General features: G+C 41.9%; 2 protein-coding genes across 10 annotated transcripts in view; one reads left to right on the forward strand and one right to left on the reverse strand.

Moving 5' to 3' along the window:
- Positions 1-27,430, forward strand: part of ARMC2 (armadillo repeat containing 2) — a 282,422-nt gene that overhangs the window by 240,018 nt on the left and 14,974 nt on the right. For 2 of the 4 annotated variants that reach the window (XM_073789487.1, XM_019929553.3), the window contains 5 exons: positions 8,592-8,714; positions 9,021-9,134; positions 11,101-11,233; positions 11,586-11,746; positions 18,030-27,429. In XM_073789487.1, the coding sequence (XP_073645588.1) occupies positions 8,592-8,714; positions 9,021-9,134; positions 11,101-11,233; positions 11,586-11,746; positions 18,030-18,187 (689 nt within the window). In that variant the 3' untranslated portion in view covers positions 18,188-27,429. Of the gene's footprint in view, positions 1-8,591; positions 8,715-9,020; positions 9,135-11,100; positions 11,234-11,585; positions 11,747-18,029 lie in introns of all 4 variants that reach the window. The other 2 variants (XM_033867607.2, XM_073789488.1) reach the window with 2 other exon arrangements.
- SESN1 (sestrin 1) overlaps positions 7,370-27,430 on the reverse strand; it is a 131,912-nt gene continuing 111,851 nt past the window's right edge. For 4 of the 6 annotated variants that reach the window (XM_019929539.3, XM_019929537.3, XM_019929542.3 and 1 more), the window contains one exon: positions 7,370-10,706. In XM_019929539.3, coding sequence (XP_019785098.1) covers positions 10,557-10,706 — 150 coding nt within the window. In that variant the 3' untranslated portion in view covers positions 7,370-10,556. Of the gene's footprint in view, positions 10,707-11,734; positions 15,285-27,430 lie in introns of those variants that run through there. The other 2 variants (XM_073789489.1, XM_019929540.3) reach the window with 2 other exon arrangements.

Consider the following 27,430-nt stretch of genomic DNA (forward strand, 5'->3'; position numbering starts at 1 on the left):
GACCCCTTACAAGATCAAGAAGGAATGTTATCTTTTAAGGAGGGAGTCGTCTTGATGTTAGGAGAATGTTGCTCTTTATGGTTGAACAGGTATTCCTACCGATGGGAGAGGTTTGGTCGATGCATAAGGCAGATACACAAAGCACAGTGTGGGGAGAGAGGAGGCCAAAGAGCAGAGAAGAAGTTCTATGTTTAAATTTTTCTTGTCTTGGCATAAAATATGAATTTTATTTCACAACCTTTAACATCCGTATTTCTTGTATACATCTCAGAACTCCTCCAGCCTCTACCCATTACCCAGTTCCAAAGCCACCTCCATACTTTTAGGTATTTGTTACAGTAGCACCTCACTGCTAGGCACCCAAACCTGTCTCAGTCTGTTTAGGGTGCCACAACAAAATAGCATAGGCTGGGTGGCTCAAACAACAGACACTTTCTCACACATCTGGAGGCTGAAAGTATGAGGTCAGGGTGCCGGTGTGGTTGGTTCTGGTGAGACCTCTCTTCCTGGCTTATAGACGGCTGCCTTCTCTCTCTCTTCCTCTTATTCTAATGCCACCAATCCTATTGGATAAGGACTTCACCCATCTAACCCTAATTACCTCCTAACAGCCCTACCTCCAAATACAGGCGCATTAGAGGTGAGGGCTTCAACAAACAAATTTGGGAGGGGCACAGTTCAGTCCATAGCACCCCCCCTTCCACTTTTTAGGCCTTGTCATTTCCCATGGGCACCTCTGCCTACTAGTGTGCAAGGAAATTGACTGCCATCTAGAGTGATCTACTTCGCCACTACTTACCAGACTCTGAAAGATTGTGTTGTTGTGGAAGAAGCATTCATGCCTGATGAAAATGACGTGTTGGGGTAATCTTTGAACTTTGCCACTCATTTATTGAGTCTTCACTGCATAATCAGTCCTATGCTGTATGTTAAAAGAGGTTTGTCTTAGTTTGCTCAGGATGCCATAACAAAATACCACAGACTGGGTAGCTTAAACAATAGAAATCTATTTCTCACAGTCTGTAGGCTGGAATTCCAAGGTCAAGGTGCCAGCAGGGTTGGTGTCTGCTGAGACTCCTCTTTCTGGCTTGTCTATGGCCACCTTCTTGCTGAGTCCTCACATGGTGGAGAGAGAGCTCTGGTGTCTCCTCCTTTTCTTCTAAGGGCACCAGCCCTGTGGGATGAGGGCCCCACCTTTACGACCTCATTTGACTTTTACCACCTCACAGGCCCTATCTCCAAATATAGTCACATTGCGGGTCGGGCTTCAACATACGAATTTGGAGGGGAACACAAACACTCAGGCCAGCACAACGTTTAAAAAAGTATAGGTTGGTATCTGCTTTCAGGGAACTCAGGGTACGTGGTGGGGGAATATCAGGTGTATAGACAAGAAGCTTATGAAAAGTGCCAGCAGCATGGGGTATACAGAACATGGAAGCTGAGAGGACAGAGCCACAGAGCCCAGCTTTTGGCGTGTGGGAGTGTAAGTGACCGTGCCTTCCCTTGTTGTGGAGCTGTGTGATTTATTTTTATTTTATTTACTTATTTAATTTTTAAAATAAACCTATTCATTTATTTATTTTTGGCTCTGTTGGGTCCTCGTTGCTGTGCGCGGGCCCTCTCCAGTTGTGGCGAGCGGGGGCTACCCCTTGCCGCGGTGCGCGGGCCTCTCATCGTCGTGGCCTCTCCCGCTGTGGAACACGGGCTCCAGGCGTGCAGGCCCCAGCAGCCATGGCACGTGGGCCCCAGAGCTCAGGCTCAGCAGTTGTGGCGCACGGGCCTAGCTGCTCTGCGGCATGTGGGGCCCTCCCGGGCCAGGGCTCGAACCCGTGTCCCCAGCGTTGGCAGGCAGACTCCCAACTGCTGCGCCACCAAGGAAGCCCTATTTTATTTATTTTTTAACTGGGGTATAATTGACCGAAAACATTATGTTAGTTCCAGGTATACAACGTAGTGATTTGATATTTCTGTACATTACAAAATGATCACTATCATAGCCACGCAGTTTAAGAAGCATGTTCACATCTGTTACCTCACAGGAGCTGTGCGACAGTAGGTTGTTGTTATTTTAGCCATTTCACAGAGGAGGAAACAGACTTAGTGAGATAAAGTGACTTTTAGAGGTCACAAAGTTAGTAAGTGACAGGGTTACTCTGCATGTTGCTGATCCTTTTTTGCTGTTTTTTTTTTTAAATGTTTATTTATTTATTTGGCTCTGCGGGGTCTCAGTTGAGGCACGCAGGATCTTTGTTGCTGCACTTGGGATCTTAGTTCCCTGACTAGGGATCGAGCCCGGGCCCCCTGCATTGGGAGCTCCGAGTCTTAGCCACTGGACCACCAGGGAAGTCCCTGCATGTTGCTGGTCTTAAGGAAGGATTATTAAATTCCGACTGAGGTCTTTCCTTGTGACTTAATCACTTCCACATGATAACTCAAAAACCTACACATTTAGTGTGGGACTGTCTTCCAAGCTGCTGACGGCACGTTAAACCGTCTGTGCAAACCTGCATCGAGCTGTTCCAGAAATTCAGTTTCTCTAACAACCTCAAAACTTCCAGCACTTGGACCATACTATCTCCCTGTCTTCTGATGATCCTTCTGCATCTGGAGGATCAATTCTTCTCCACCCAGAAGTCAGGGATCCAGCTGCCTCAGAGTCAGCTATGGGGCTCATTAAAATACGCTTTCTAGTTTCTGGTCTTACCCAGAAAAAGGCTTTACCTGAGGGATGGTTTTAGGGTCTTGAAATATGCATTTCAACTACTCCCCTGCTCCCAGTTGATTCTTCTGCCCCTTAAATGTTGAAACCCACTGCTCAGAGAATCACCTTTAGCCTCTCTGGCTAGTGAGGCGCTGGCAGGTGTCTGAAACCCACCCGGTGAGTTCTCATCTGCTGGCAGGCCAAATCGCTTCACCTGACTAGCTACCTGGGGAGAGCCTGAGGACCTGCCCTTAGACCCCTGGACACATCACTGTGGATAGTCAAGAAATAAAGCTCTGCATGATTCATCTTCCTGCAATTATTAATATTCACGTGTGAACTGAGGAAATTCCTGGTCTTATATGTATCTTCTGAGCTTAGAAATTACATTTCTTCCTATGAACTAAAGGTACAATGGATAATTTGTGTTTGACTTCTAGGAAACTGATGCTTTGGAGGCAGAAGAAAGGCTGAGAAGCAGATTTGGCCAGAGCTGAAAGGGTTAACCAGGGGGGCCTGGCTAGAGTCCTTAGGAGACTAGGGCCTGTCCCCTCCGTTCCTCCATCACCAAGTCCTCTGGGAGGGTAGGTGCTCTGTCTTGGTCACTGGGGGATTCCCATGTGAGGTCTCTCCAGTGCACCCTCTTGAGGTTACTGTCACTCGGGAATAGCCTACTTTCTTTCTTTTGCTCTAAAGCGATCAGTGAAACTCAAATCTGGTACTTCGCAAACTTCTTTGTGCGTAGAATCATGCAGGGAGCTTATGAAAGACACAGATTCTTCACCCTACCCTCAGAAGTTGTGACTGATCAAGTGAGGTGTGGAACCCAGGAGTCTGCATTTTTTAAAGCTCCCCGGCTGGTCCTGATGTGGGTGGTGGAAGGTCTCACTTGAGAATGCTTCAGTCTCTGCATGTTAGAGCTCAGTGCTGTCTGAGGTTAAGCCCAAGTGACGAAACCCTTCTCTCTAGCCTGCCATGCTGGGCAGTTGTTTGGGCAGGCAGTGGGATCCCTTGTCTGTTTTATCTCCTGAACGATTTGACCTCCCATGAAAAGCTGTGGTGGGGTGAAGTGACCTTGACAGAGGGTCATACGCCTGCACCCTCCCCTTGGCAGCTCAGCTGCAGGGACGAATGTCCTGAGCCCTACGAGGCCCCCCGAAACTTGTCTCTGCTGGTTCCTACCTGGAGTCCCTGCATCAGTGCAGAAGGGCGATCAGATCCTGGGAGAGGGAGCTGGTCTTCAGAGCGCCTGCCTCCCTTAGCCAGCCTGGTAGTGGCTTTGGAAAGCAGGCCAGGGCCGGCTTGACTCTGACCTGCTCACTTGCCTGAGGGCAAGGCAGCTGTTGCCCTGATAGTCCCCTGTGCTCACTTAGTCCTCACTCCTCCCAGCCTGACACCTTTGCTGCACTGCACCCTCCCCCCAGGCACGTGGGAAAGGCATCCCTTGGGACCTTGTCCTCCACCTCTCCCCAGCCCTACTCCCCTCACAGAGGAGTTGCTTGTACCCCAGGACTCCCCTCCAGAGGCCAGTCTCATTGCAGAGGGTGTTTTAAAATAAAAAATATTTCTAGTAAGGACCAGCCTTCTCAGCAAGCGCCCAGATGCAGCGATTTGCTGCCTTAGTGGAATCTCCAAATTCCAGATTCTCTTATATTCATGAGTCTGCTACAGAGGGCTGGGTGGGTGCCTCATGCTCTTTGGAGGCAAATTATTGCCCCAACTGGCTCTAATAGGCACTCAGCAAGATGCTGTGGAAAGAGCAGGATGGATGAGTCGGGCAGCCCTGGATTCACACGTGTGTTCTATGAAATCAGGCAAGGTATTTTTGTCTAAGCCTCAATGTTCTCATCTGGGAGGAGAAAATGGGATATTAGGAGGCTGCTGTGGACTAAACTGTGTCCCTCAAATTCACGTGTTGAAGCGCTAACCCCCAGGGTGATGGTATTTGGAGATGGAGCATTTGGGAGATAATTAGGTTTAGATGAGGGCACAGAGAGAACGCAGCCATCTGCAAGCCAGGAAGAGCCCTCACCAGAACCCAGCCATACTGGCTCCCTGATCTTGGACATTTCACCTCCAGAGCTGTTAAATAATTTCCTGTTGTTTGAGCCACTCAGTTTACGGCATTCTGTTATGGCAGCCTGAGCTGACTGAGGCAGGTGCACCTTTGGAGTATTAATTATTGTGGGTTTAAATGTAAGTGCATTTAAAGCGTTATTAATAAATAACTTCTGTGGGGTTAAATGCATGGAAAGTGCTTGGTGCTGTTCATGATAGATGCCTAGTAGCTGTGAATGTCTCTCCTCTTGCCCCAGATGCCAGACGTTATCCCTGCTCCCAAACGTGAGGTCCTACAGCGGGGTGGTGACACATCAGAGCTACATTCCTTTTTCTGGGCAAACTAATAAATTCTCCTACCAAGGCAAGAGAAAAAAACAGATTCCTAGACACTGCCCAAGATCTTTTGTCATCAGTCCAGGGATGGAGGGAACCAGGGATGAGAATTCCTCTTTGCTAAGTTTTAGACATTCACTCAAGCCATTCCCCATGAGCCATCATTCTGGACAGCCCTCCTGTTCATTAACAGATGTTTATTTAGCACCCACAGTGTGCCACGCACTTTTATAAGCCCTTCACAAGTATTAACGCATTTAAACTTTGTAACAAATCTGTAATGTAGGTGCAGTTATTATCCCACTTTGCCGACAAGGAAACTGAGGCCCAAGGAGTTTAAATGACTTGAACAAGGTCACGCAGCCAGCAGGTAGAAGATCAGGATTCCAGCTCCAGAGTCGCAGCGAAGCAAGCGAGGATACTTTTGGGGGTCCTATGTCCCTACTTTTACCTTGCCTCCCTCAAAAACACCTGGGATCTTTTTACAGATCTTCTAGAAACCTGAGGCCAGTAGGATATTTCCTTGCTGTAGAATCCATACTGAAGTCCAAGATAATTCTGTTCTTTATTCCCTTCCCATGTATTTAAACTAACAAACCAGGCAATTAGGGCCTCATTTATTCTTTCTTTCTCCAGGTATTCATTGAGTGTCTGCCAGGTGCTGGGCCCATGCTGGCTGCTGTGGGTGGAGGAACCACTGGCTGAAGGGCCAGTACGTGTTTTCTGTAGCGTAACAAATGCCTGAATTTCCCTTTGAATAGAGTAAACGTAGAAAGGTCATTCTCTTTAATGAAAAGAAGGCCGAAAGGAGGGAGAATTAAATCAGAGAATGTAAGAGCTCGCAGAGTCCTCCTGCTCAGCTCACAGCCTCCCTCTTATCCCGGAGGAACTTTGGTTTCATACAAGAGATAAAAGGCACTTCCTTACTCATAAAAAAGAATGAAATTTTGCCATTCGCAGCAACACGGAGGGACCTAGAGGGTATTATACTAAGTGAAGTAAGTCAGACAGAGAAAGACATACTGTAATGATTTCACTTATATGTGGAATCCAAAAAAAGAAAACAAACAAATGAAGACAACAAAACAGAAATAGACTCATAGAGATAGAGAACTAGTTGTTACCAGTAGGCAGAGGCAAGGGGGAGGGGCAAGATGGGGTAGGGGATTGAGGTACAAGCTACTGTGTATAAAATAGATAAGCAACGAGGATATATCGTGCAGCACAGGGAATATAGCCAATATTTTATAATAACTTTAAATGGAGTATAATTTGTAAAAATATTGAATCACTGTGTTCTATACCTGAGGTAATATTGTTTATCAACTATACTTGAATTTTTTAAAAAAAGAGGTACAAGGTACTTCTTAACCAGTAAAACCCAGTGGGCAAATCAGGGCCCAAGACATGCGTGGGCACTGAGGTTATTCCCTCCCAGGCTGGGGAAGGGCTTCCCAGTCAGGCGGTGACCGATGCCTGGGTGGAGAGGGGGGTGAATGTACTCCAGGCACGGGGCAGGGCGGGGGGTGAAGTGGAGGGGGCGTGTGCAGGGTCAGAGGTGAGAGGCAGAGGCTGCTATAGCTAGTTTAGTATAACCAGACTCCTGGCGTTTTCCTCTGACTCCCAGACCCGTATGTCCACCTGCCTTACCTAATCTCATCAACTGTGGGTACTTGAGAAGCACCTCAAGATGTCTAACTCATGACCTTTCCTCCACCTGGCCTTTCTTCCCATTAATTCAGAGTATGGGATTGCCGTCCATCCAATTATGTAATCCAGAAACCCAGAGCTCATCCTGAGTGATTCCTCTCCCTCATCCCCCAATCTAGTCTTCACCACACACTGTCCGTTTTCCTCCCTAAATAGTTTTCCAGCCTGGCTTCCCTGTTCCATCTCCGCCGTCACCCCAGCCTCAGCTTTATTTGCCATCTGGAACACCACAGGAGGTTCCGGACTGGCATCCCTGCATCTGCCCTTCTCTGCACTGTGGTCTCAGTCACCAGGAGATGAGTCTGGAGGCTGAGTGGAAGGCAGGGACAAAATAACTAAGGGTCTTATGTGCTAAGCTAAAGGTTCATTCATTCATTCATTCATTCTTGCATTCAGCAAACATTTATTTATTTATTTTTTACAACAATGAAGTTTATTATTATTATTTTGCTTCAAAAATTTATCATCTAGGCTTTATTCTGATCCACCCCAAGACACTGAAATGCTACAGTTTTCTGTTTTGTTAGTCGATATTTCCGGGGGGAGTTCCAGAGGGAATGATTTCTTTTCTTTTTTTAAATTTTTATTGCAGTATAGTTAATTTACAATATTGTGTTTATATATATGCACACATCCACTCTTTTTTAGATTCCTTTCCCATGTAGGTCATTACGGAGTATTGAGTAGAGTTCCCTGTGCTGTACAGTAGGTTCTTATTAGTTATCTATTGAGCACCGCTCTGTGCAGACACTGTTCTAGATGCTGGGAATGCAGTGATGAATAGAAGAAGTCCCTAGTCTTGTGGAGCTTACACCTTAGAGCTGGAAGACAGACATTAAACACATAACAAGTCAGGTGGTCACATGTGTTACAGAGAAGAGGGGGAGGGGAAAGTGAGTAACAGTGCTATTTTATATAGGGTGGCTGAGGAAAGTATGTCCAATAAGGTGACAGCTAAGCAACAGCCCAAAGGACATGAGGAGTGAGCCTGGATAACTGGAGGAAGGAATATGCCAGACAGGGGGACTATCAGTGCAGAGGTTCTTGGGCGGGATCAGGCTGACATGTTCAAAAAGAGCAAGAAGACTGGTGAGGTTGGCATGGGGATGGGGGGAGCTGGGGGCTGGAGCAGCAAATGAGGCCAGGGAGGTAAGGACTGGGGCAGCTGGGTCAGGCCTGTGGGCTGGATGAGATGAGTGGTGTTATCTGAGTGAATTTTAAAGCACCACCATGTTGAGGACAGGCTCAGAGAGGCAAAGGCAGAAGAAGAGAAGCCAGTGAGGAGGTGAAAGATGGACTAGGTGGTAGCAGAGGAGCTGAGAGGCGATCAGACTGCGTGTTTCGAAGGCAGCGTTGATAGGAGTTATAGATAGATTATGACCTGAGGGCCATTCTTTTGGGAGGGGGGCAGGTCTGGGGAACAGACTTCCAGGGTGGGGGGCCCGGGGGACCTCTGGGTCAGGGCAAACAAGCTCTGCTCAGTGGTGTTGGCACCTTTGTACACAGGAACTAGATCAGCCCAACGTTTCCAGACCCTTGGCTGGAGGGACTGAGCTTAGAGTGTTCCAAACCCTGGCCCAGAGTGGTCCCCTGCCTTTGGTGCATTTCCCTGCAGGAAGAGTCATGGGAAATAAAGCAGCAAACAGCGAGGGCAAACACTGCCCTCACACAGCCCTTGCCTGGGACAACGGCTTGTCCCTGCCACTGCTGGGGTTGCAGTGAGGATGTTGTGGTTTCTGCCCTGCAGCGAGTCTTTGACACCCTTGTCCTCACTTTATTTCAGAATCTAAGTCCATTGATGATTGTGAGGAGCTGGTGATCAACACTACGGCAGCGATCAACAACTTATCTTACTACCAAGTGAAGAATTCCATAATTCAAGACAAAAAGCTATATATTGCTGAATGTAAGATTCAGAGTTGGGTTTGGGTAGATGCATGTTCATTTAAGGTTTTGACTTTACTAACTAAATACAGAACTGGAGGCATTTATATTTTCTGGTTTCTGGTGCTACTATCTAAGAGCCTGATTTAATTCTAAGAAAGTTGAATATGGGGACACATTAGTTTCTTAGTTCTGGCTAACGTCCCCTATAGTTGGAATTTTATTATTAATTTTAAAATTATCAGTATTTAGCATGATATTGGTTTCTAATAGCCTTTAAATTGAAACTTAAGTTCACTAATTTTATTTCTCTGGTCACAAAACCCAGTGCTCTTAAAGCTTCTTGTGAGTCACAACATGGATGGAATCCTGGAGGCTGTGCGCGTTTTTGGAAATCTCTCCCAGGACCATGATATCTGTGATTTCATTGTGCAGAAAAATGGTGAGTTAATGACACTCACATTCATAAACAGGCATGTCTTGCCAATAAACAGCTGAGCAGTTTTGCAGCTTGGGTCATGACAACGTGATACTTGTTTCTGCTTTGGCACAAGTGATGCCTCACATTCTGTTCCGTCCATCCATAAGGCTCTCAGCTCAGGATGCCAAGACGGACCTAGGCTGTGTTCTTAGCGTTTCCCTCTCCTTCACAAGTGGTCTTCTGAGTTTTGAGATGGCGCATGTGTGCCTGTGTGTGTGTGCGTGTGCGTGTGTTGAAGAGAAACAAGTAATCTGTACACATCATTTCTGTCCATGGGAATGGACTCAAAAGACATTCTCCATCATGTACTGGAATGTCTATTATAGTACTGCTTGTAATAGTGAAAACTGGAAATAACCTAAATGTCCATCAACAGGTAAGAGGATAAATACATTACAGTATATTCATGCAACCAAGCTTCTACAGCAATGAAAATAAATGAGCTAGAAGTTCATGTATCACCGTGCGTCAACCTCAAACGTGTAATATAGGAGCAAAAAGGCTAGTAGTCGGAGGACATATATGAAATAATGCCATTAATATAGTTTTAAAACCTGCAAAACAACCTTGGATATTATTTATGTAATACTCACATGGTAATGGAATAGGGTATAAATGTAGTTGGAAATGATAAACTCCACATTTAAGACAAAGTTACATTTGAATGGTTGCCCCCAAATATAAAATTGAATCTGTAATGTTTTATTTCTTAAACTGGGTAGCAGGTACACAAGAGTGTATACTAAACATACTGTTTGTATGTCTTAAATATTTCATGTAAAAACGGTAAAAAATACCTAATTATTTATGTTCATGATAGAAACTTTGGATAATACAGATTAAAAAAAACACTACCCCAGAGATAACTGTTAACATTTTAGTGTATATTCTTTTTTATTTTTTATTTTTTTGCGGTACGCGGGCCTCTCACTGTGTGGCCTCTCCTGTTGTGGAGCACAGGCTCCGGACGCGCAGGCCCAGCAGCCATGGCTCAGGGGCCCAGCCGCTCCGCGGCATGTGGGATCCTCCCGGACCGGGGCACGAACCCGTGTCCCCTGCATCGGCAGGCGGACTCTCAACCACTGCGCCACCAGGGAAGCCCTAGTGTATATTCTTTAGACTCTTAAAAACACACTTACATGTGATGCAGCCTTTGCCAAGCTTACTGTGTGACACATCAGTAGGCCAAGGTCAGCACAGGGTGGCCACCTCTCAGGTGAGCAGTAGAACAGAGCACACACCTTATTCATTCTCCCCCAACCCTTTGCCCAGCCCCTGCTGGGGGATGAGAAGACAGGACAAACAGTTCCATTTCTAGGAGTAAGGGAAGGCTGGGAGCCTGTCCTGATATGAGACATCCCCTACCCTGGAAGTCCGGCCTCACTACAGGCTTGTTTCCTGCGGTCTGCGTGAGTCTTCTCTTACAAACCGTGGCTCTGGAAGACTTCCAGGAAGATCTCCACTGGAGCCTGTGCTCCCCTCTCCCAGGGCTGTGTATTCAAAGAAAGTTGCTGCTGGAGGTTCATAAGGGCCCTGGAGAACAACCAGAAGTTAGAGATGAAATGAATGGCACCTGTGTAGAGATGAAATGAATGGCACCTGTGTGATTGGAAGGCCCGTGGTTCCCTCCTCTCCAAGGGCGGGGGCTCTACCACTGCCTGGGAGGGGGAGCTGACGCCTGCGGCAGATACAGCAATATCAGGGGACAGGGGGCCTGGGGGGCAGGGAGCAGGTTCTGAAGTGGTGGATGTTGGGGAAGGTGCTTCTGAGCAGTGGGTGAAGTCCACTTAGGAAGAGTGGACCGAGTCCCCGAGCAGGGTTTCCAGTTTTGCAAGCTGCTCCCCATTTACCCTTTGCCATTTGAGAAATGAAATACAGCTGGGGCCCCTGAGCTTTACTGGCCTGCATTCGTTCTCTGCCCTCCCAGTTCACAAGTTCATGATTGCTCTGCTGGATGCTAAGCGTCAGGATATTTGCTTTTCTGCCTGTGGTGTTCTTCTAAACCTCACTGTGGATAAAGACAAGCGTGTCATCCTAAAAGAAGGAGGTGGCATTAAAAAGTAAGTTCAAGGCATGGAGTCCTGACTCTGTCAGGATTCAGAGGACGTAGTATTCCGGGGAGCTTGGGTCCCTTTCCTCACTTCTCCCAGGCAGAGGTATTTCAACATTTGGAAGTGCCAAGCTAGGGCTAAAGAGGGGATTTAGGTTCCATTGGATGTTTAAAATAATTCAGAAGTAGGTTATTGCTACTTTAGAGCTGCTTAAATTTGTAGATATGAAATTAATTTTAATAACACTGAATTATATATAATGCATATGAAATATCACAGAAAGTTAAGCATCATGTTAAAAATATAAAAATTAAAGAGATCCTGTCCTAATAACTTCTCAATTTGACTTTTATTAACTCAGGTTAGTGGATTGTTTAAGGGATTTTGGTCCCACTGATTGGCAGCTGGCCTGCTTGGTGTGCAAAACTTTATGGAACTTCAGTGAAAATATCACCAGTGCTTCGTCATGCTTTGGAGATGAGGCCGCCAACACACTCTTAGTCCTGCTCTCATCGTTTTTAGGTAAGACCCTGACTGTGAGCTTTATCAAAATGAGAAAAAATTGTTTTCTGTGACCTGTATGGGTAAAGATTGGTAGGCATTTGGGTGGCTTTGTTTCTATAAATAACAAGAGCATGTTAAAGATGATTATAATTTGGAGCTCTCTGGAAGAGGCTGAATGTTATTTACAGTGGGATGCAAGGACTTTTAACTCATTGCCTGATGTCATGATTTCTTCTGTGGCTTTTCCCCCTTGTTTGCATTTTCTGTAAACTGCATAAATAGAAGATCTAGGCATAAATGTATTGCTGTTGTTTAAAAAGTATATAGACATTGTCGTAATTGAGAAATACAGCTGAAAGCTACTCTGAATTAAGTCACGCTTTTCATGAACCCGTACGTGTTCATTAGCATCTATGTTAATTATGTGAGGGAGGGTCTGTGAAACTATGTGACATTACAGTGGGGCCCTACATTGAACGGTGGGAAATCACTGATGCAAACCAAAGGAAAGATGAGAGTGTCTTACCTTGAAAAATTTCTATTTTTAGGATAATTTTTTCATCCTGGGTTAGGTCTAACAGCAGTGGTTTGGGTCAGTAAATGAGTTTGAGTGTTTAAATAATCTCTTTTCCAAAACGGAGGTGTCCCTACCATTGCCTAGGCACTGTGCTGGATCAGCAAGGCCGTGTGGAAAGACTCGGTTTGACTCAGAGGCTGTGGATTCAAATCCAGCCTCTCTTGGGGCGGGGGGGGGGGGTGACTCGACAGGAGAATCTCTCAGAACCCGTCTTTTCGTCTGTAAAATGGGGACGTGATATCCCTGCCCTGTTGCAGAGAGTCATGAAAATCAAACAAGCATCCTAAGAACACTCCAGGAAGACCAGAAGGCTGTAGTCAGACAATTCTGAGTTAAGGCCTCGCTTTATCAAGCTTTTAACCTTGGGCTTAACCTCTCTGAGCTTATATTTCTCATGTCTAAGATGGGGATGATTGATGTCCACTTTGCAGACCTGTAAGGCTAATAAATGAGCAGACCTGTACAAAGAACCTGATACCAGAGCCTGACAGACAGCAAGGCCTCAAATCACGGTTGTGAAAGTGCTTCATAAACGCTGTGTCGTAACGACATGTTATTAAACAGGAACTCGGAACCTGAAGCTATTTGAAAGAATCGGGTGTGCTAGGTTGATGTGAAATTTGCTTTTTTCCAGGTAAATAAAATTTTGCATAAGAGTAGGAAAAATGAGCGTGACTTTAAATCATTGAGGCTCACAGTCTGCTCCGTGGACGTGAAGCTTTCTCAGGTTGCCAGGCGCAGAAGCCTGCTCAACTTGCCTTAATTCAGTTCTCAACTGTGGCAGAACATTGGAATCAGCTGTGGAATTAAAAAACAAAAACAACAACAACAAAACACTTGTCCTGGCCCCATCCCCCGGAATTGATTCAGGAGCTCTGGGTGGGAGGCTGATTATCTGCACCATTAAAAAGTTCCACAGGTGAGTCTGCTCTTCAGGCAGCACTGAGAACCTCTGCCCTGGTTAATGAAGGGGTTGAAGGTGAGGATGTCTGGGGAAGAAGGAAGCTGGGAAACAAGCGCATTGCCCAGAGCCTGCTGGACAGGCACTCAGGACCAGGAAGGTTGTTCCAGGTGGAACCAGAGACCCCCCAGTGGCCCCCTCAGTAGCGGGCGTCATCTGCTCCACCCTGCTGAGACCCAGCCGTGCTCTGTCAGCTCTTGTAGGAAAAGCCCTTCCTCCCCCTCGTTCCCTCTAGGCTCCTGCATGGCCGTGGCTTCAGCTGCCTTGAGTCTTCTTCTTGCCGCGCTCCGTGAGTGGGACTCTGTCTCCTCTGTTGTTGGCATGACTTTCTGTGTCCCACTGGGGAGATGTGACTGGTTCCGTGAGTCACTCTCCTGCGGTGTCGGGCTTTCGTGCCTCAGGCAGCAGCTGCCTCGACCACAGGCTGTCTGTGGTTTGCTTTGGCACCTAAGTCTGGGGCAGTCAATGATATATAACAAAATGGTGGGGCCGTGTGGCACCTTGAAGGGATGTGGGCACGGCCGGCTGCGCGGCAAGGGGCAGCACACCGGGCGGACACTCGACTGTAACGGGCCTGTTCCTACCTCTTCCCTCCCCCAACCTTCCCTACAGCCGGGTTGGGCTTCGCGTGCTTCCCTAACCTTGTACCTTTGCTCGTGCCGTATCCCTTACCTACCTGGCCCAATGCTGCCGGCCCTTGCAGGCCCTTCCCATGAGCTTTTCAAGCCCACGGTCATAAGAAATCTATACTACTTATATAGCAATTAATCATGAGCTGTGTAACTTGTTCTGTATTATTGTTTTGTAACTTTTATCTCTTTTTCCCCACTCCGGTGGAGACACTTTGGGGGAAGGATATTGCCTTGTGCAAAGCAGGTTCTTGATGCTTGTGGATTAACTGACAAGAGTGGTATCTTTAATAGTGCTGTATACGTTTAAAAGCACGTTCATTCTATCCTTGTAAGATCTCTCTAAGGTCATCAGCTAGGTAACAGATGAGGTAGGTAGGTCTAGGAGGGTTAGGTGACTTGTGTAAGATCATACTGTAGCAAGGCCAGGGCTCTTCATCTGAAAGTAAACATCTAGCCCCTGTGTTTTTCTGCTGTTCCATTACATAGTATACCCTTACCCTACCCTGCCGTGGAAGGGGACAGAGGCATGGGGAACAAAAATCAACATAGTGCATCAGGGAGCCAGGTCATCACACTGTGGAGGACCGGCTGCTTGCTGGCTCTTCTCTCCACGGTGTGGGCATCAGACCCTTACTTCTGACAGGGTTGTAGCTGCGTCTGGCCAGTTGGGTGGCACCAGGTGAAATTGATATATGAGTGAGTGTATACTTAAATTTCAACTCTTCTACAAAAAGAGCTGAAAACAGGATGAGCTGTTAGATCACAAAAGTCCCACACTGAAGCGTGAGCACTGTTTTTAGAAATAATGGTAGGGTAATTGATAAAGCAATGTAATAAGTTAACCAACTTTTTCTTGATGGGGAACTGGAAAAAGAAAGTAATGGTCCTCAATGTGGTTGGGATGTTGACAGTCTTTTAGAATAGTGGCTTAAAAAGAATGTTGTCTGAAACTTCCTGATGTAGTGCAGCCGCTTCTTATAAACTCATTAGCAATGTGTTTATCTTGAAGTTCTTAAGTGGTGTGCCCTGGCACACTAGGCTACTGTGAGCTTCTCTCAGGATTGCCTGAAAATGGTGATTAGTGTGTGCAGTTTGTTATTGTGAATGTAAACGACACTAGGTTATTTTACGTTCGTCTGTGGTATGTGGAACTTAGCACCTAGGTTATATGACGGGGTAGAGGGGGACCCAGTGTTCAAGTTAGAGGATCACACCACCAAGGCCATGCCAAAGAGCCATCAGGTGCTTCTGGAACATGTAAGGACTGTGCCTTCTAATAGTCACAACAATAATCGAACCTTCAAGAGCCACCTGGTGCTGAACAGCAAGCTAGGAAATGGTGCAGTGAGTAGAGGAAGCTTTTATTGCTGCTGCAGGATCCTTCAACTGTAATAGATAGAGATTGTGTTATAATGGTCACTGACAAACTTGTTTTGAGTCCTTTAATCCTTTCTAATATCTTACCTAAAATTCTAGTATTTGGAAGTATGTTGTGCACAAAGAAAGTTTAAGAATAATTTGTTATCTAAATCAGCACTTTTCACACTGTGACCAGCATCTTTAAAAAATGAAGTAGCAAAGAAACAGAATATCAGAATATAGTACATGGGGCTTCCCTGGTGGTGCAGTGGTTGAGAATCCTCCTGCCAATGTAGGGGACATGGGTTCGATCCCTGGTCCAGGAAGATCCCACATGCTGGAGGGCAACTAAGCCCGTGCGCCACAACTACTGGACCTACCTCTAGAGCCCGCGAGCCACAACTACTGAGCCCACATGCCACAACTGCTGAAGTCCGTGCGCCTAGAGCCTGTGCTTCACAACAAGAGAAGCCACTGCAATGAGTAGCCCCCGCTCACTGCAACTAGAAAAAGCCCACACACAGCAACAAAGACCCAGCGCAGCCAAAAATAAATAAATAATTTAAAAAAATATATAGTACATGTAGTAATATATAAATAAGTTAAATAAGTAAAGTAAGTATTCTATTGTGAAACATTTGCTATTTGTATATGAATATTTAAGTGTGCATATATAGTCATCATGTAATATGGACTTCTTAGGTCACAGTAAAAAAAAAAAGTTTGAAAATCATAGACCTAAATCTTTCTTGGATTAGCCTCTGCTATTCTTTGCAGTACAAGTTCCAAAATTTAATACCTAGTACAATATGACACATTTTAGGCATTTGCTGTATTTACTTTGAAACTTGAGACTGCTTTTATCTTACCTATAGGTATTTGGCCACTTTTGTTATCTTGCCTAACCCAATTTACAATTAATAGGGTCTGAGTGTAGATTAACTAATTATGTGCTAAGCCTCAAGAAAAGTAACATAGTCTTGACGTTAGATTAAAAAACCCTAAAACACTAAAATAGTGACTTGGCTAAAACCATCAAATCCAACCAAAAGCCCTGGGCAGAGGAAAGGACTGTGGGGTGCCTGGGCAGCCCTCAGCCCTAAGCTGCTTGGGTAAGAAGGGCATGAAACAAGAGAATTCATGTTTAATGAAAGTTTAGTGCTCAGAAAATCTGGAGAAGAGTGAGCAGGAAGAAGATCTAGAAATTCAAAAGCACTCAGAGTCTCACAGACTCCTTTTGTTTGGAAGTAGCCCAACGTGAAGGACTTTGAAGGCATTGCACACCATCTGTATTCTCTTTCTTTCAAGGCCCTGATTATCAAATGGGTGGGGAGAACCAGGTTTGCTTACAGGGGTCTCCATGGAGAGCCTCGCTGAAGTGTGTGTGTCTGCCCGGAACTTATCTCAGAGCTGCATAGCTGTCCACTTGGCTGGAGGAGAGGAGGGGAAGGTACAGACTGGGATTCCAGACTTATCTTATCCTGGATGGTGACACTAACACCAATAGTGCCAAAGTACACTCCGTGTACTGAAAATATTCAGGGTAGAAAATGTGATGTAAACACTAATGAAGCATTTTATGGTAGGATTTTAATTGGCCTTGTGAAAAAAGTTTGCGAATTATGCAAGTAGCAATATTTGTGGTCACTTTAGGACTTAGTGGTTACCACTTAAGAAGGCCTCAGACCTAGGAAGTAGCAGAGCAACCTTCTGACTGGCAGGCCAGTGCATTGTCCTGAAGTCCTTCACATGGGGTCCAATATAAACAAAGAAAAATGCAGTGGCAGGTCGGTGCAGAAACCTCAGTAGCCATTTGTCTTCCTACGTGGGTTGGATATACTTATGACATTCACAGAATTCAGAGTGCCCTTGGATTAAGAAGCAAATCAAGGGCTTCCCTGGTGGCGCAGTGGTTGAGAGTCCGCCTGCCGATGCAGGGGACACGGGTTCGTGCCCCGGTCTGGGAAGATCCCACATGCCGTGGAGCGCCTAGGCCCGTGAGCCATGGCCGCTGAGCCTGCGTGTCTGGAGCCTGTGCTCCGCAACGGGAGAGGCCACAACAGTGAGAGGCCCGCGTACCGCAAAAAAAAAAAAAAAAAAGAAGCAAATCAGGGTTGTAATATTGCATTTTTTTTTTTTACAAGTGCTTTTCTGCATTATCCATGGACTCACTTGGGATTCTGATACTCCTTAGGATTCTCAGTCTCCCACTTTTCACTTTTATTGGTGAGAGCATAAGGTGGCAGGGAGAGGGGTTATCTTTTCAAAGAAGTATGTCTGGCTTGCTCTGAAATGAGCAATTTGATTTTTAATCAAGTTTACAGTGTCAAATTCAGCTGTGCTACTTTCCCCAAAGATTTCCTAACTTCTTTTATATCTGTTAACCACTGAAGTAATTAACTTTTCTAATGTGCAGATGAGGACATAAACTATTAATACTTTGTTTATTCTGAGAAATTGTGATCTGACTTTTGGATGTAGACTTACATGTAAACGTTAGGGATAAATTGAAGTAAGAGCTCAAGTCAATCTAGGATTTTTTTTGTGAGAAGATTATTATCTTTTTTAAATTAAGAGACTAACCTATACTTACTTAAAAGTTTTGTAAAGAACAGAAAAGAGTTAAAGAACTACTCCCATAAAAAAAAAAAAAGCCTTGTTGGAATTAGAGATGATCCAGGATGAGTTTAACTCATGCCATCAAAAATTAAACTTAATTCAGTAGGATTATGTTTCTAAATAATTGCTGTAATGTTAATTTTTCTGATACAGATGAAGAACTAGCACTGAATGGGAGTTTTGACCAAGACCTAAAAAACTATCACAAACTACATTGGGAAACAGAATTCAAACCGGTGGCACAGCAGCTTCTAAACCGAATTCAGAGTCATCACACCTTCCTGGAACCCCTGCCTGTTCCTTCTTTCTAACATGATGCAGATTAACAACAGAAACAGGAAGTCAGGTCTCCTTCATTCTTAAGAAGTGGCAACATATGTGAACTTTTTTTCAGTATTAACAAATATTGAAAGTTTTTCAGGTACTGATTTTAGTGAGTAGTCTTAGTATTTTAAAAGAAATAAGCATTTCTTCTTGTTAGGTATTATGGAAAAATGAATATACATTTTGTACTTTCTGCTATGAGAAATGTAAGATGAAAATATATGCATGGGATTTCTAAGTAAATGACTTTTTCTTCTATTCTCTATTAAATAATTTAGTTCTAGTCTTAAAATCCTGACTTAACAATTCTAGAATTTAAGTGCTTGTCAGTTCAGTAAATCAACTGTGCAATGAAGACTATTAGGTTTTGTGTATAGAAATAATGGTGGTCAACACTATTAGGAATACATTACTACATAAGCATCTGCACTAATTCTTACAGCATCTAATAATAATTTTCTGGTTAGGTACCAGTATTTTTCTGGTTGTCATATTAAGAGAAGGGGTAAGCAGAAACGTTTAGAGAAGATTGCCTGTGGCCATCTACTCTTTACTAAATAAGTAAAATAGATGGAAAAGGAAGTATTTTACCTTTTTATTTTCATTTGAAATAAAATGAGTAGACCAGACAATTCTTCTACTTATAACTCTCTGTGACTAGGGAGGTGATATAATGTACTAGAAAGAGTGTAGGCTTAAGTGTACGGCAGATCTCATTTGAATCCTAGCTCTCTCCTGCTTGGGCCTTGGGCAAATAACTTAATTTTTTTTAGCTTCAACTGTAAAATGGCATTAATATCTATTTTAATATCGTGTAGTTTAGGGAAAAAAACAAAATGGGCAAATTGTCCAGTACAGTGACTGATGTATAGTAGGTGCTCAATAAATTATGATGGTAGTTAGTTTATTAGTTTGCCACTCTTTGTAGGATAAGTTTGGCCTTTGAATAAATGATAAAAACCAAAGAAATTGAGATAACCGTTGTTATCCCATATTAGCCAAAGGCGATTTGGAAATAAAAGTAGATTTACTACTCTACTCTGTAGGGTGAGAGATGAGCCATTAATAACCAAAAAGCTCATCTCTCACACTGACAAAATACCAAGACTAATGGGATGAAGGCAGGCATCCCAGACTAGATGGGCTCTTAAAATCTATTAGAAAAAACCTAAATTTCCAGGAACAAATAGACTTACCAAGGGCTCCTCTAGTTTGGGGCTCATCCCTGGTTGGGGCTCAGCAAAATCCTCTAGAGACACGCACCTTATCCATAAGTCTTTCATCTGTAATTATATGCTAGTAGATTCACTCCAATAGTTGAAATCATTTTTAAAAAGTCTGACAGGCTAATCTCTCAAAAACATTTGAAGATCTAAGTCTTTATTTTAACCATAGCAGGCTATATATTCTACTTTCAGTGAAAAAGCTAAAACTCTCTTCCCCCTAAAACAGCACTCTCTGTATTTATAACTAATATAACTCATAGTGGAATACCATTGTACCTGTTCTCCATGTTAGACTCATGTGCAAGCTGGACCATTTGGAACCATCTACCTGCCTTAAAAATTATGGTGAAAAACACATAAAATTTACCATCTTAACTTTTTTTTTAAGTTAAAAAGAAATTTTTTATTTTCGGGGGGGGTGCACTGTGTGGCATGTAGGATCTTAGTTCCCCAACCAGGGGTCGAACCCACATCCCCTGTGGAGGAAGTGTGGAGTCTTAACCACTAGACTGCCAGGAAAGTCCCCATCTTAACTATTTTTAAATGTACAGTTCAGTAGTGTTAACTTTATTCACATTGTTCTGCAACAGTTCTCCAGAACTTTTTCATCTTGCAAAACTGAAACTCTATAATTCATTAAACAACTCTCCATTTCCTCCTCTCCCCAGGCCCTAGAAAACACCATTCTACTTTGTTTCCAAGAATTTGATTTGACTAGTTTAGATATTTCATACAGCATTTGTCTTTTTGTGATTGGCTTATTTTACTTAGCCATAATGTCCTCAAAGTTCATCCACGTTGTGGCATGTGATGGGATTTCCTTCCTTTTTAAGGCTGAATAATATTTCCTTGTATGTTTATATCACACTTTTTTATCCATTCACTCATCAAAGGACATTTGGGTTGCTTCTCTCTCAGGGCTATTGTGAATAATGCTACTACGAACATGGGTGTGTAAATACATCTTTGAGGTCCTGCTTTCAATTCCTTTGGGTGTATACTCAGAAACGAAATTACTGGATCATATAGTAGTAATATTTTTAATTTTTTGAGGAATCTCTATACTGATTTCCACAGAGGCTGTGCCATTTCACATCACCAGCAGTGCACAAGGGTTCCCATTTCTTTACATCTTCTCCAACACTTGCTATTTTCTGTTGTTTGTTTGTTTTGCTTTTGTTTTTTGGGTTTTTTTTGATAGTAGCCATCCTAGTGGTTGTGAAATGGTATCTCATTGTGGTTTTGATTTGCATTTCTCTAATAATTAGTGATATTGAGTATCTTTTCATATGGTCTTTGGCCACATATATCATCTTTGGAGAAATGTCTATTCAAGTCCTTTGCCCATTTTTATTTATTTATTTTGAAAAATAATTATTTAAAATTTTTATTGAAATATAGTTGATTTACAATGTGTTAGTTTCAGATTTACAGCAAAGTGATTCAGATATATATATATATATATATAATACACACATACACACACATACACACACACACATACATTTGTTAGATTCATTTCCATTGTAGGTTATTACAAGATACTGAGTACAGTTCCCTGTGCTATACAGTAGGTCCTTGTTATCTATTTTATATATAGTAGTGTGTATATGTTAATCCCAAACTCCTAATTTATCCCTCTCCCACCCCGCTTTCCCCATTGGTAAGCATAAGTTTGCTTTCTATGTCTGTGAGTCTATATCTGTTTGTAAATAAGTTCATTCATATCATTTTTTTAGATTCCACATATAAGTGATATCGTTATATTTATCTTTGTCTGACTTACTTCACTTGGTATGATAATCTCTAGGTGCATCCATGTTGCTGTAAATGGCATTATTTCACTCTTTTTTTTATGACTGAGTAATATTTCATTGTGTATATATACCACATCTTCTCTTTCCATTCATCTGTCAGCAGACACTTAGGTTGCTTCCATATCTTGGATATTGTAAATAGTGCTGCTATGAACATTGGGGTGCATGTATCTTTTCGAATTATAGCTTTCTCCAAATATATGCCCAGGAGTGGGATTGCTGGGTCATATGGTAGCTTCTGTTTTTAGTTTTTTTTAAGGAACCTCCATACTGTTCTCCATAGTGGCTGCACCAATTTACATTCCCACCAACAGTGTAGGAGGGTTCCCTTTTCTCCACATCCTCTCCAGCATTTATTATTTGTACACTTCTTGATGATGGCCATTCTGATCAGAGTGAGGTGATACCTCATTGTAGTTTTGATTTGCATTTCTCTAATGATTAGTGATGTTGAGCATCCTTTCATGTGTTTGTTGGCAATCTGTATGTCTTCTTTGGAGAAATGTCTATTTAGATCTTCTGCCCATTTGTTGATTGGACTGTTTATTTTTTTGATATTAAGCTGTATGAGCTGTTTGTATATTTTGGAAATTAATCTCTTGTCAGTCACATCATTTGCAAATAGTTTCTCCCATTCTGTAGGTTGTCTTTTTGTTTTGTTTATGATTTCCTTTGCTGTGCAAACGCTTTTAAGTTTAATTAGGTCCTGTTTGTTTATTTTGGTTTTTATTTCCATTACTCTAGAAGAGGGATCCAAAAAACTATTGCTGTGATTTATGGTAAAGAGCGTTCTGCCTAAGTTTTCCTCTAGAAGTTTTATAGTGTCCGGTCTTACATTTAGGTCTGACAGTAGTTCTTGAATCCATTTTGAGTTTATTTTTGTATATGGTGTTAGAGAATGTTCTAATTTCATTCTTTTACATGTATCTGTTCAGTATTCCCAGCACCACTTGTTGAAGAGACCGTCTCTTCCCCATTGTATATTCTTGCCTCCTTTGTCATATGTTAATTGACTGTAGATGTGGGGGTTTATTTCTGGGCTTTCCATTGATCTGTTCCATTGATCTGTATGCCTGTTTTTGTGCCTGTACCATACTGTTTTGATTAATATAGCTTTGTAGTATAGTCTGAAGTCAGGGAGTGTGATTCCTCCAGCTCCGTTTTTCCTTCTCAAGATGGCTTAGGCTCTTGGGGTCTTTTGTGTTCACATACAAATTTAAAAAAATTTTGTTGTAGTTCTGTGAAAAATGGCATTGGTGATTTGACAGGGATTGCATTGAATCTATAGATTGCCTTGGATTGCATGGTCATTTTAACAATATTGATTCTTTCAACCCAAGAACATGGTATATCTTTCTATCTGTTTGTGTCATCTTCAGTTTCTTTAATCAGCATCTTATAGTTTATGGAGTACATGGACTTATAGTTTATGGTCTTGTACTCTGACAGAGAAATCAAAAGCTTTACAGACAAGCAAAAGCTAAGAGAATTCAACACCTCCAAACCAGCTTTACAACAAATGCTAAAGGAACTTCTTTAGGCAGAAAAGAAAAGACCACATCTAGAAACAAGAAAATTAGGAAATGGAAAAGCTCACTGGTAAAGGCAAACATACAGTAAAGATAGGAAATCATCCAAACACAAACTAGTAGGGAAATTAAAAGACAAAAGTAGTAAAATCATTAAAAGACAAAAGTAGTAAAAGTAGTAAAATCTACAAAAGTAGTAAAATCATCCAAACAAACACAAACTAGTAGGGAAATTAAAAGACAAAAGTAGTAAAATCATCACAATAAGCAGTTAAGAGATATGCAAAACAACTAGATGTAAAATATATCAAAACCAGTAATCATGAGGGGAGGAGAGTACAAATGCAAGTATTTAAAATGCATTTGAAACTAAGATCAGCAACTAAGACAATCATGTATATATACAGACTGCTATACCAAAACCTCATGGTAACCACAAATCAAAAATCTATACACACAAAAAAGAAAAAGGAATCAAAGCATAACACTAAAGATAGTCATCACATAACAAGAGAAGAGGACAAACGAAGAAGGAAAGAAGAAAGGCCCACAAAAACAAATCCAAAACAATTAACAAAATGGCAGTAAAAACATTCATAATGATAATTACCTTAAATGTAAATGGACTGAATGCTCCAACCAAAAGACATAGACTGGCTGAATGGATACAAAAACAAGAACCATATATATGCTGTCTACAAGAGAGCCACTTCAGATCTAGAGACACATACAGGCTGAAAGTGAGAAGATGGAAAAAGGTATTCCATGCAAATGGAAATGAAAAGAAAGCTAGAGTAGCAATACTTACATCAGACAAAACAGACTTTAAAATAAAGACTGTGGGCTTCCCTGGTGGCGCAGTGGTTGAGAGTCCGCCTGCTGATGCAGGGGACATGGGTTCATGCCCCAGTCTGGGAAGATCCCACATGCCGCAGATTGGCTGGGCCCGGGAGCCATGACCGTTGAGCCTGCACGTCCGGAGCCTATGCTCCGCAACGGGAGAGGCCACAACAGTGAGAGGCCTGCGTATCACAAAAAAAAAAAAAAAAGAAGAAGAAAAATCTCAAACAACCTAACTTTACACCTAAAGCAACTAGATAAAGAACAAACAAAACCCAAAGTTAGTAGAAGGAAAGAAATCATTAAGATCAGAGCAGAAATAAATGAAATAGAGACACACACACACAAAAAAAAGATCAATGAAACTAAAAGCTGGCTAAACAAAGATAAACAAAATTGATAAACCTTTAGCCAGACTCACCAAGAATAAAATGAGAGAAGGCCCAAATCAATAAAATCAGAAATGAAAAAGAAGTTACAACAGACTCCACAGAAATACCATACCACAGAATACCAGAAGGACCATAAGAGACTACTATGAGTAACTCTACACCAATAAAATGGACAACCTAGAAGAAATGGACAAATTCTTAGAAAGGTACAGTCTCCCAAGACTGAACGAGGAAGAAATAGAAAATATGAACAGACCAATTACCAGTACTGACATTGAATCAGTAATTTTAAGACTTCCAATAAACAAAAGTCGAGGACCAGATGGCTTCACAGGTGAATTCTACCAAACATTTAGAGAAGAGTTAATACCAAACTCATCCAAAAAAATTGCAGAGGACAGAACACTTCCAAACTCACTCTTTTTGCCCAGCATCACCCTGATACCAAAACCAGACAAAGATATCACAATAAAACTATAGGCCAATATCACTGACAAACATAGATGCAAAAATCCTCAACAAAATACTAGCAAACTGACTCCAACAATACATTAAAAGGATCATACACCATGATCAAGTGGGTTTTATCCTAGGGATGCAAGGATTTTTCAATATCTGCAAATCAATCAGTGTGATACACCACATTAACAAACTGAAGAATAAAAATCATATGATCATCTCAGTAGATGCAGAAAAAGCTTTTGATAAAATTCAACATCCATTTATAATAAAAACTCTCCAGAAAGTGGGCATAGAGGGAACATACTTCAACGTAACAAAGGCCATATATGACAAACCCACAGCTAACATCATACTCAACAGTAAAAATCTGAAAGCATTTCCTCTAAGATCAGGAACAAGAAAAGGATGCCCACTCTCACCACTTTTATTCACCATAGTTTTGGAAGTCCTCATCATAGCAATCAGAGGAGAAAAAGAATTAAAAGGAATCCAAATTGGAAAAGAAGTAGTATGATTATCACTGTTTGCCGATGACATGATACTATACATAGAAAATCCTAGATGCCACCAGAAAACTACTAGACCTCATCAATAAATTCAGTAAGTTTGCAGGATACGAAATTAATATACAGAAATCTGTTGCTTTTCCATACACTGACAATGAAATATCAGACAAAGAAGTTAAGGAAACAATCCCATTTACGATCGCAACAAAAATAATAATATACCTAGGAATAAACCTACCTAAGGAGGCAAAAGACCTGTACTCTGAAAACTGTAAGATGCCCATTTTTTAATCAGGCTATTTGTGGGGTTTTGTTTGTTTGTTTTGTTGTTTTTTGGTGGTAGTTGTTGAGTTAAAGGAGTTATTTATATATTCTGGATATTAAGCCTTTGTCAGATACATGATTTACAAATATTTTCTCCCATTCTGTAGGTTACCTTTTTACTGTTGATTGTGCCCTTTGATGCTTAGAGAAGTAAGTTTGATGTAGTTCCATTTATCTATTTTTTCTGTTGCCTTTTGGTCTTATGTCAAATAAATCATTGCCAAATCCAGTGTCCTGAAGCTTTGCCCCCTATGTTTTCTTCTAGGAGTTTTAAAGTTTTAATTTTTACATTTAGGTCTTTAATCCATTTTAGTTAGTTTTTGTGTATGGTTGTAAGGTAAAGGTCTAACTTAATTTTTTTGCATGTGGATATCCAGTTTTCCCAGAACCATTTGTTGAAAAGACAGTCCTTTCCTCATCGAATGGTCCTTTTCCATTTATTTGTGTCTCCTTTAGTTTTTTATAGTAATGTTTTGTAGTTTTCGGTGTCAAGTCTTTAAACTCCTTTGGTTAAATTTATTTCTAAGTATTTTATTCTTTTTGATGCTATTATAAATGGAATTGTTGCCGTAGTTTCCTTATTAGATTGCTCATTGTTAGTGTATAAAAATGCAACTGATTTTGTATCTTGTAACTTTGCTGAATAATTTATCTCCAACAGGTTTTTAAAATTTAATTTTTTATTTTGTGTGTGTATGTGTGTGTGAGGGGGGAATCTTTAGGGTTTTCTATATATAAGATCATGTCATTTGCAAAGAGAGATAATTTTAAATTTGCTTTCTAATTTGGACGTCTTTTTCTTGCCTAATTGCTCTAGCTAGGACTTCTGGTACTATGAGTGGTGCAAGTAGGCATCCTTGTTTTGTTCCTGATCTTAGAGGAAAAGCTTTGTCTTTCACAGAGTATGATGTTAGCTGTGGGCTTTTCACATATGGCCTTTATTACATTGAGATCGTTTCCTTCTACTCCTAGTTTGTTGAGTATTTTTTATCATGAAAGGGTGTTGAATTATGCCGGATGATTTTTCTGCATCAATTGATATGATCATGTGTTTTTCCCCCTTCCATTCTGTTAACATGGTGTATTAATTACACTGATCAATTTTTATATGTTGAATCATCCTTGCATTTCAGGAATCTATCTTCATTTTTTAAATGTGCCATTGAATTCTCTTTACTAGTATTAAGGATTTTTGCAACAGTATTCATCAGAGATATTGGTCTGTAGTTTTCTTGTAGCCGCTTTGTCTGGCTTTGGTTTCAGGGTAATGCTGACCTCATAGAATGAGTTTGGAAGTGTTCCCTCTTCTTCAGTTTTTTGGATGAGTTTGGTGTTGACTCTTCTTTAAACGTTTGGTATAATTTTTCTGTGAAACCATTTGGTCCTGGGCTTTGTTGAGAGTTTTTGATTACTGATTTCAATCTCCATACTAGTTATAGGTCTGTTCAGATTTTCTGTTTCTTCGTGATTCAGTCTTGGTAGGTTGTGTGTTTCTAAGTTATCCAATTTGTGTATTGGGCTGGCCAAAAGTTTCATTCGTTTTTTTCCATAAGATGGCTCTAGTAGCAGTTAGTTATTTTTAACGTCATTCGGAACAGTTGTTAGATTGTATGTGACAGCTGTCATATCGGCATGTGTTTAAAAAAAGATCAAAATTGGTGAATTTTTGCGTAGCCATTTTAATATTGAAGATGGAAGAAGAAACAACATTTTTGGCATATTATGCTTTATTATTTCAAGAAAGGTAAAAACACAACTGAAACGCACAAAAAGATTTGTGCAGTTTATAGAGGAGGTGCTGTGACTGATTGAATGTGTCAGAAGTGGTTTGCGAAGTTTCGTGTTGGAGATTTCTCACTGGACGATGATCCACGGTCGGGTAGACCAGTTGAAGTTGATAGCGATCAAATTGAAACAGTAATTGAGAACAATGAGTGTTATACCTGGTGGGAGATAGCCGATATACTCAAAATATCCAGATCAAGCACTGAAAATCATTTGCACCAGCTTGGTTATGTGAATTGCTTTGATGTTTGGGTTCCACATGAGTTAAGTGAAAAAAACCTTCTTGACCATATTTCTGCATGTGATTCTCTACTGAAATGTAATGAAAACATTGTTTTTAAAACAAATT

Source organism: Tursiops truncatus, chromosome 12 (genome assembly GCF_011762595.2).
Source record: "Tursiops truncatus isolate mTurTru1 chromosome 12, mTurTru1.mat.Y, whole genome shotgun sequence".
NCBI lineage: Eukaryota > Metazoa > Chordata > Mammalia > Artiodactyla > Delphinidae > Tursiops > Tursiops truncatus.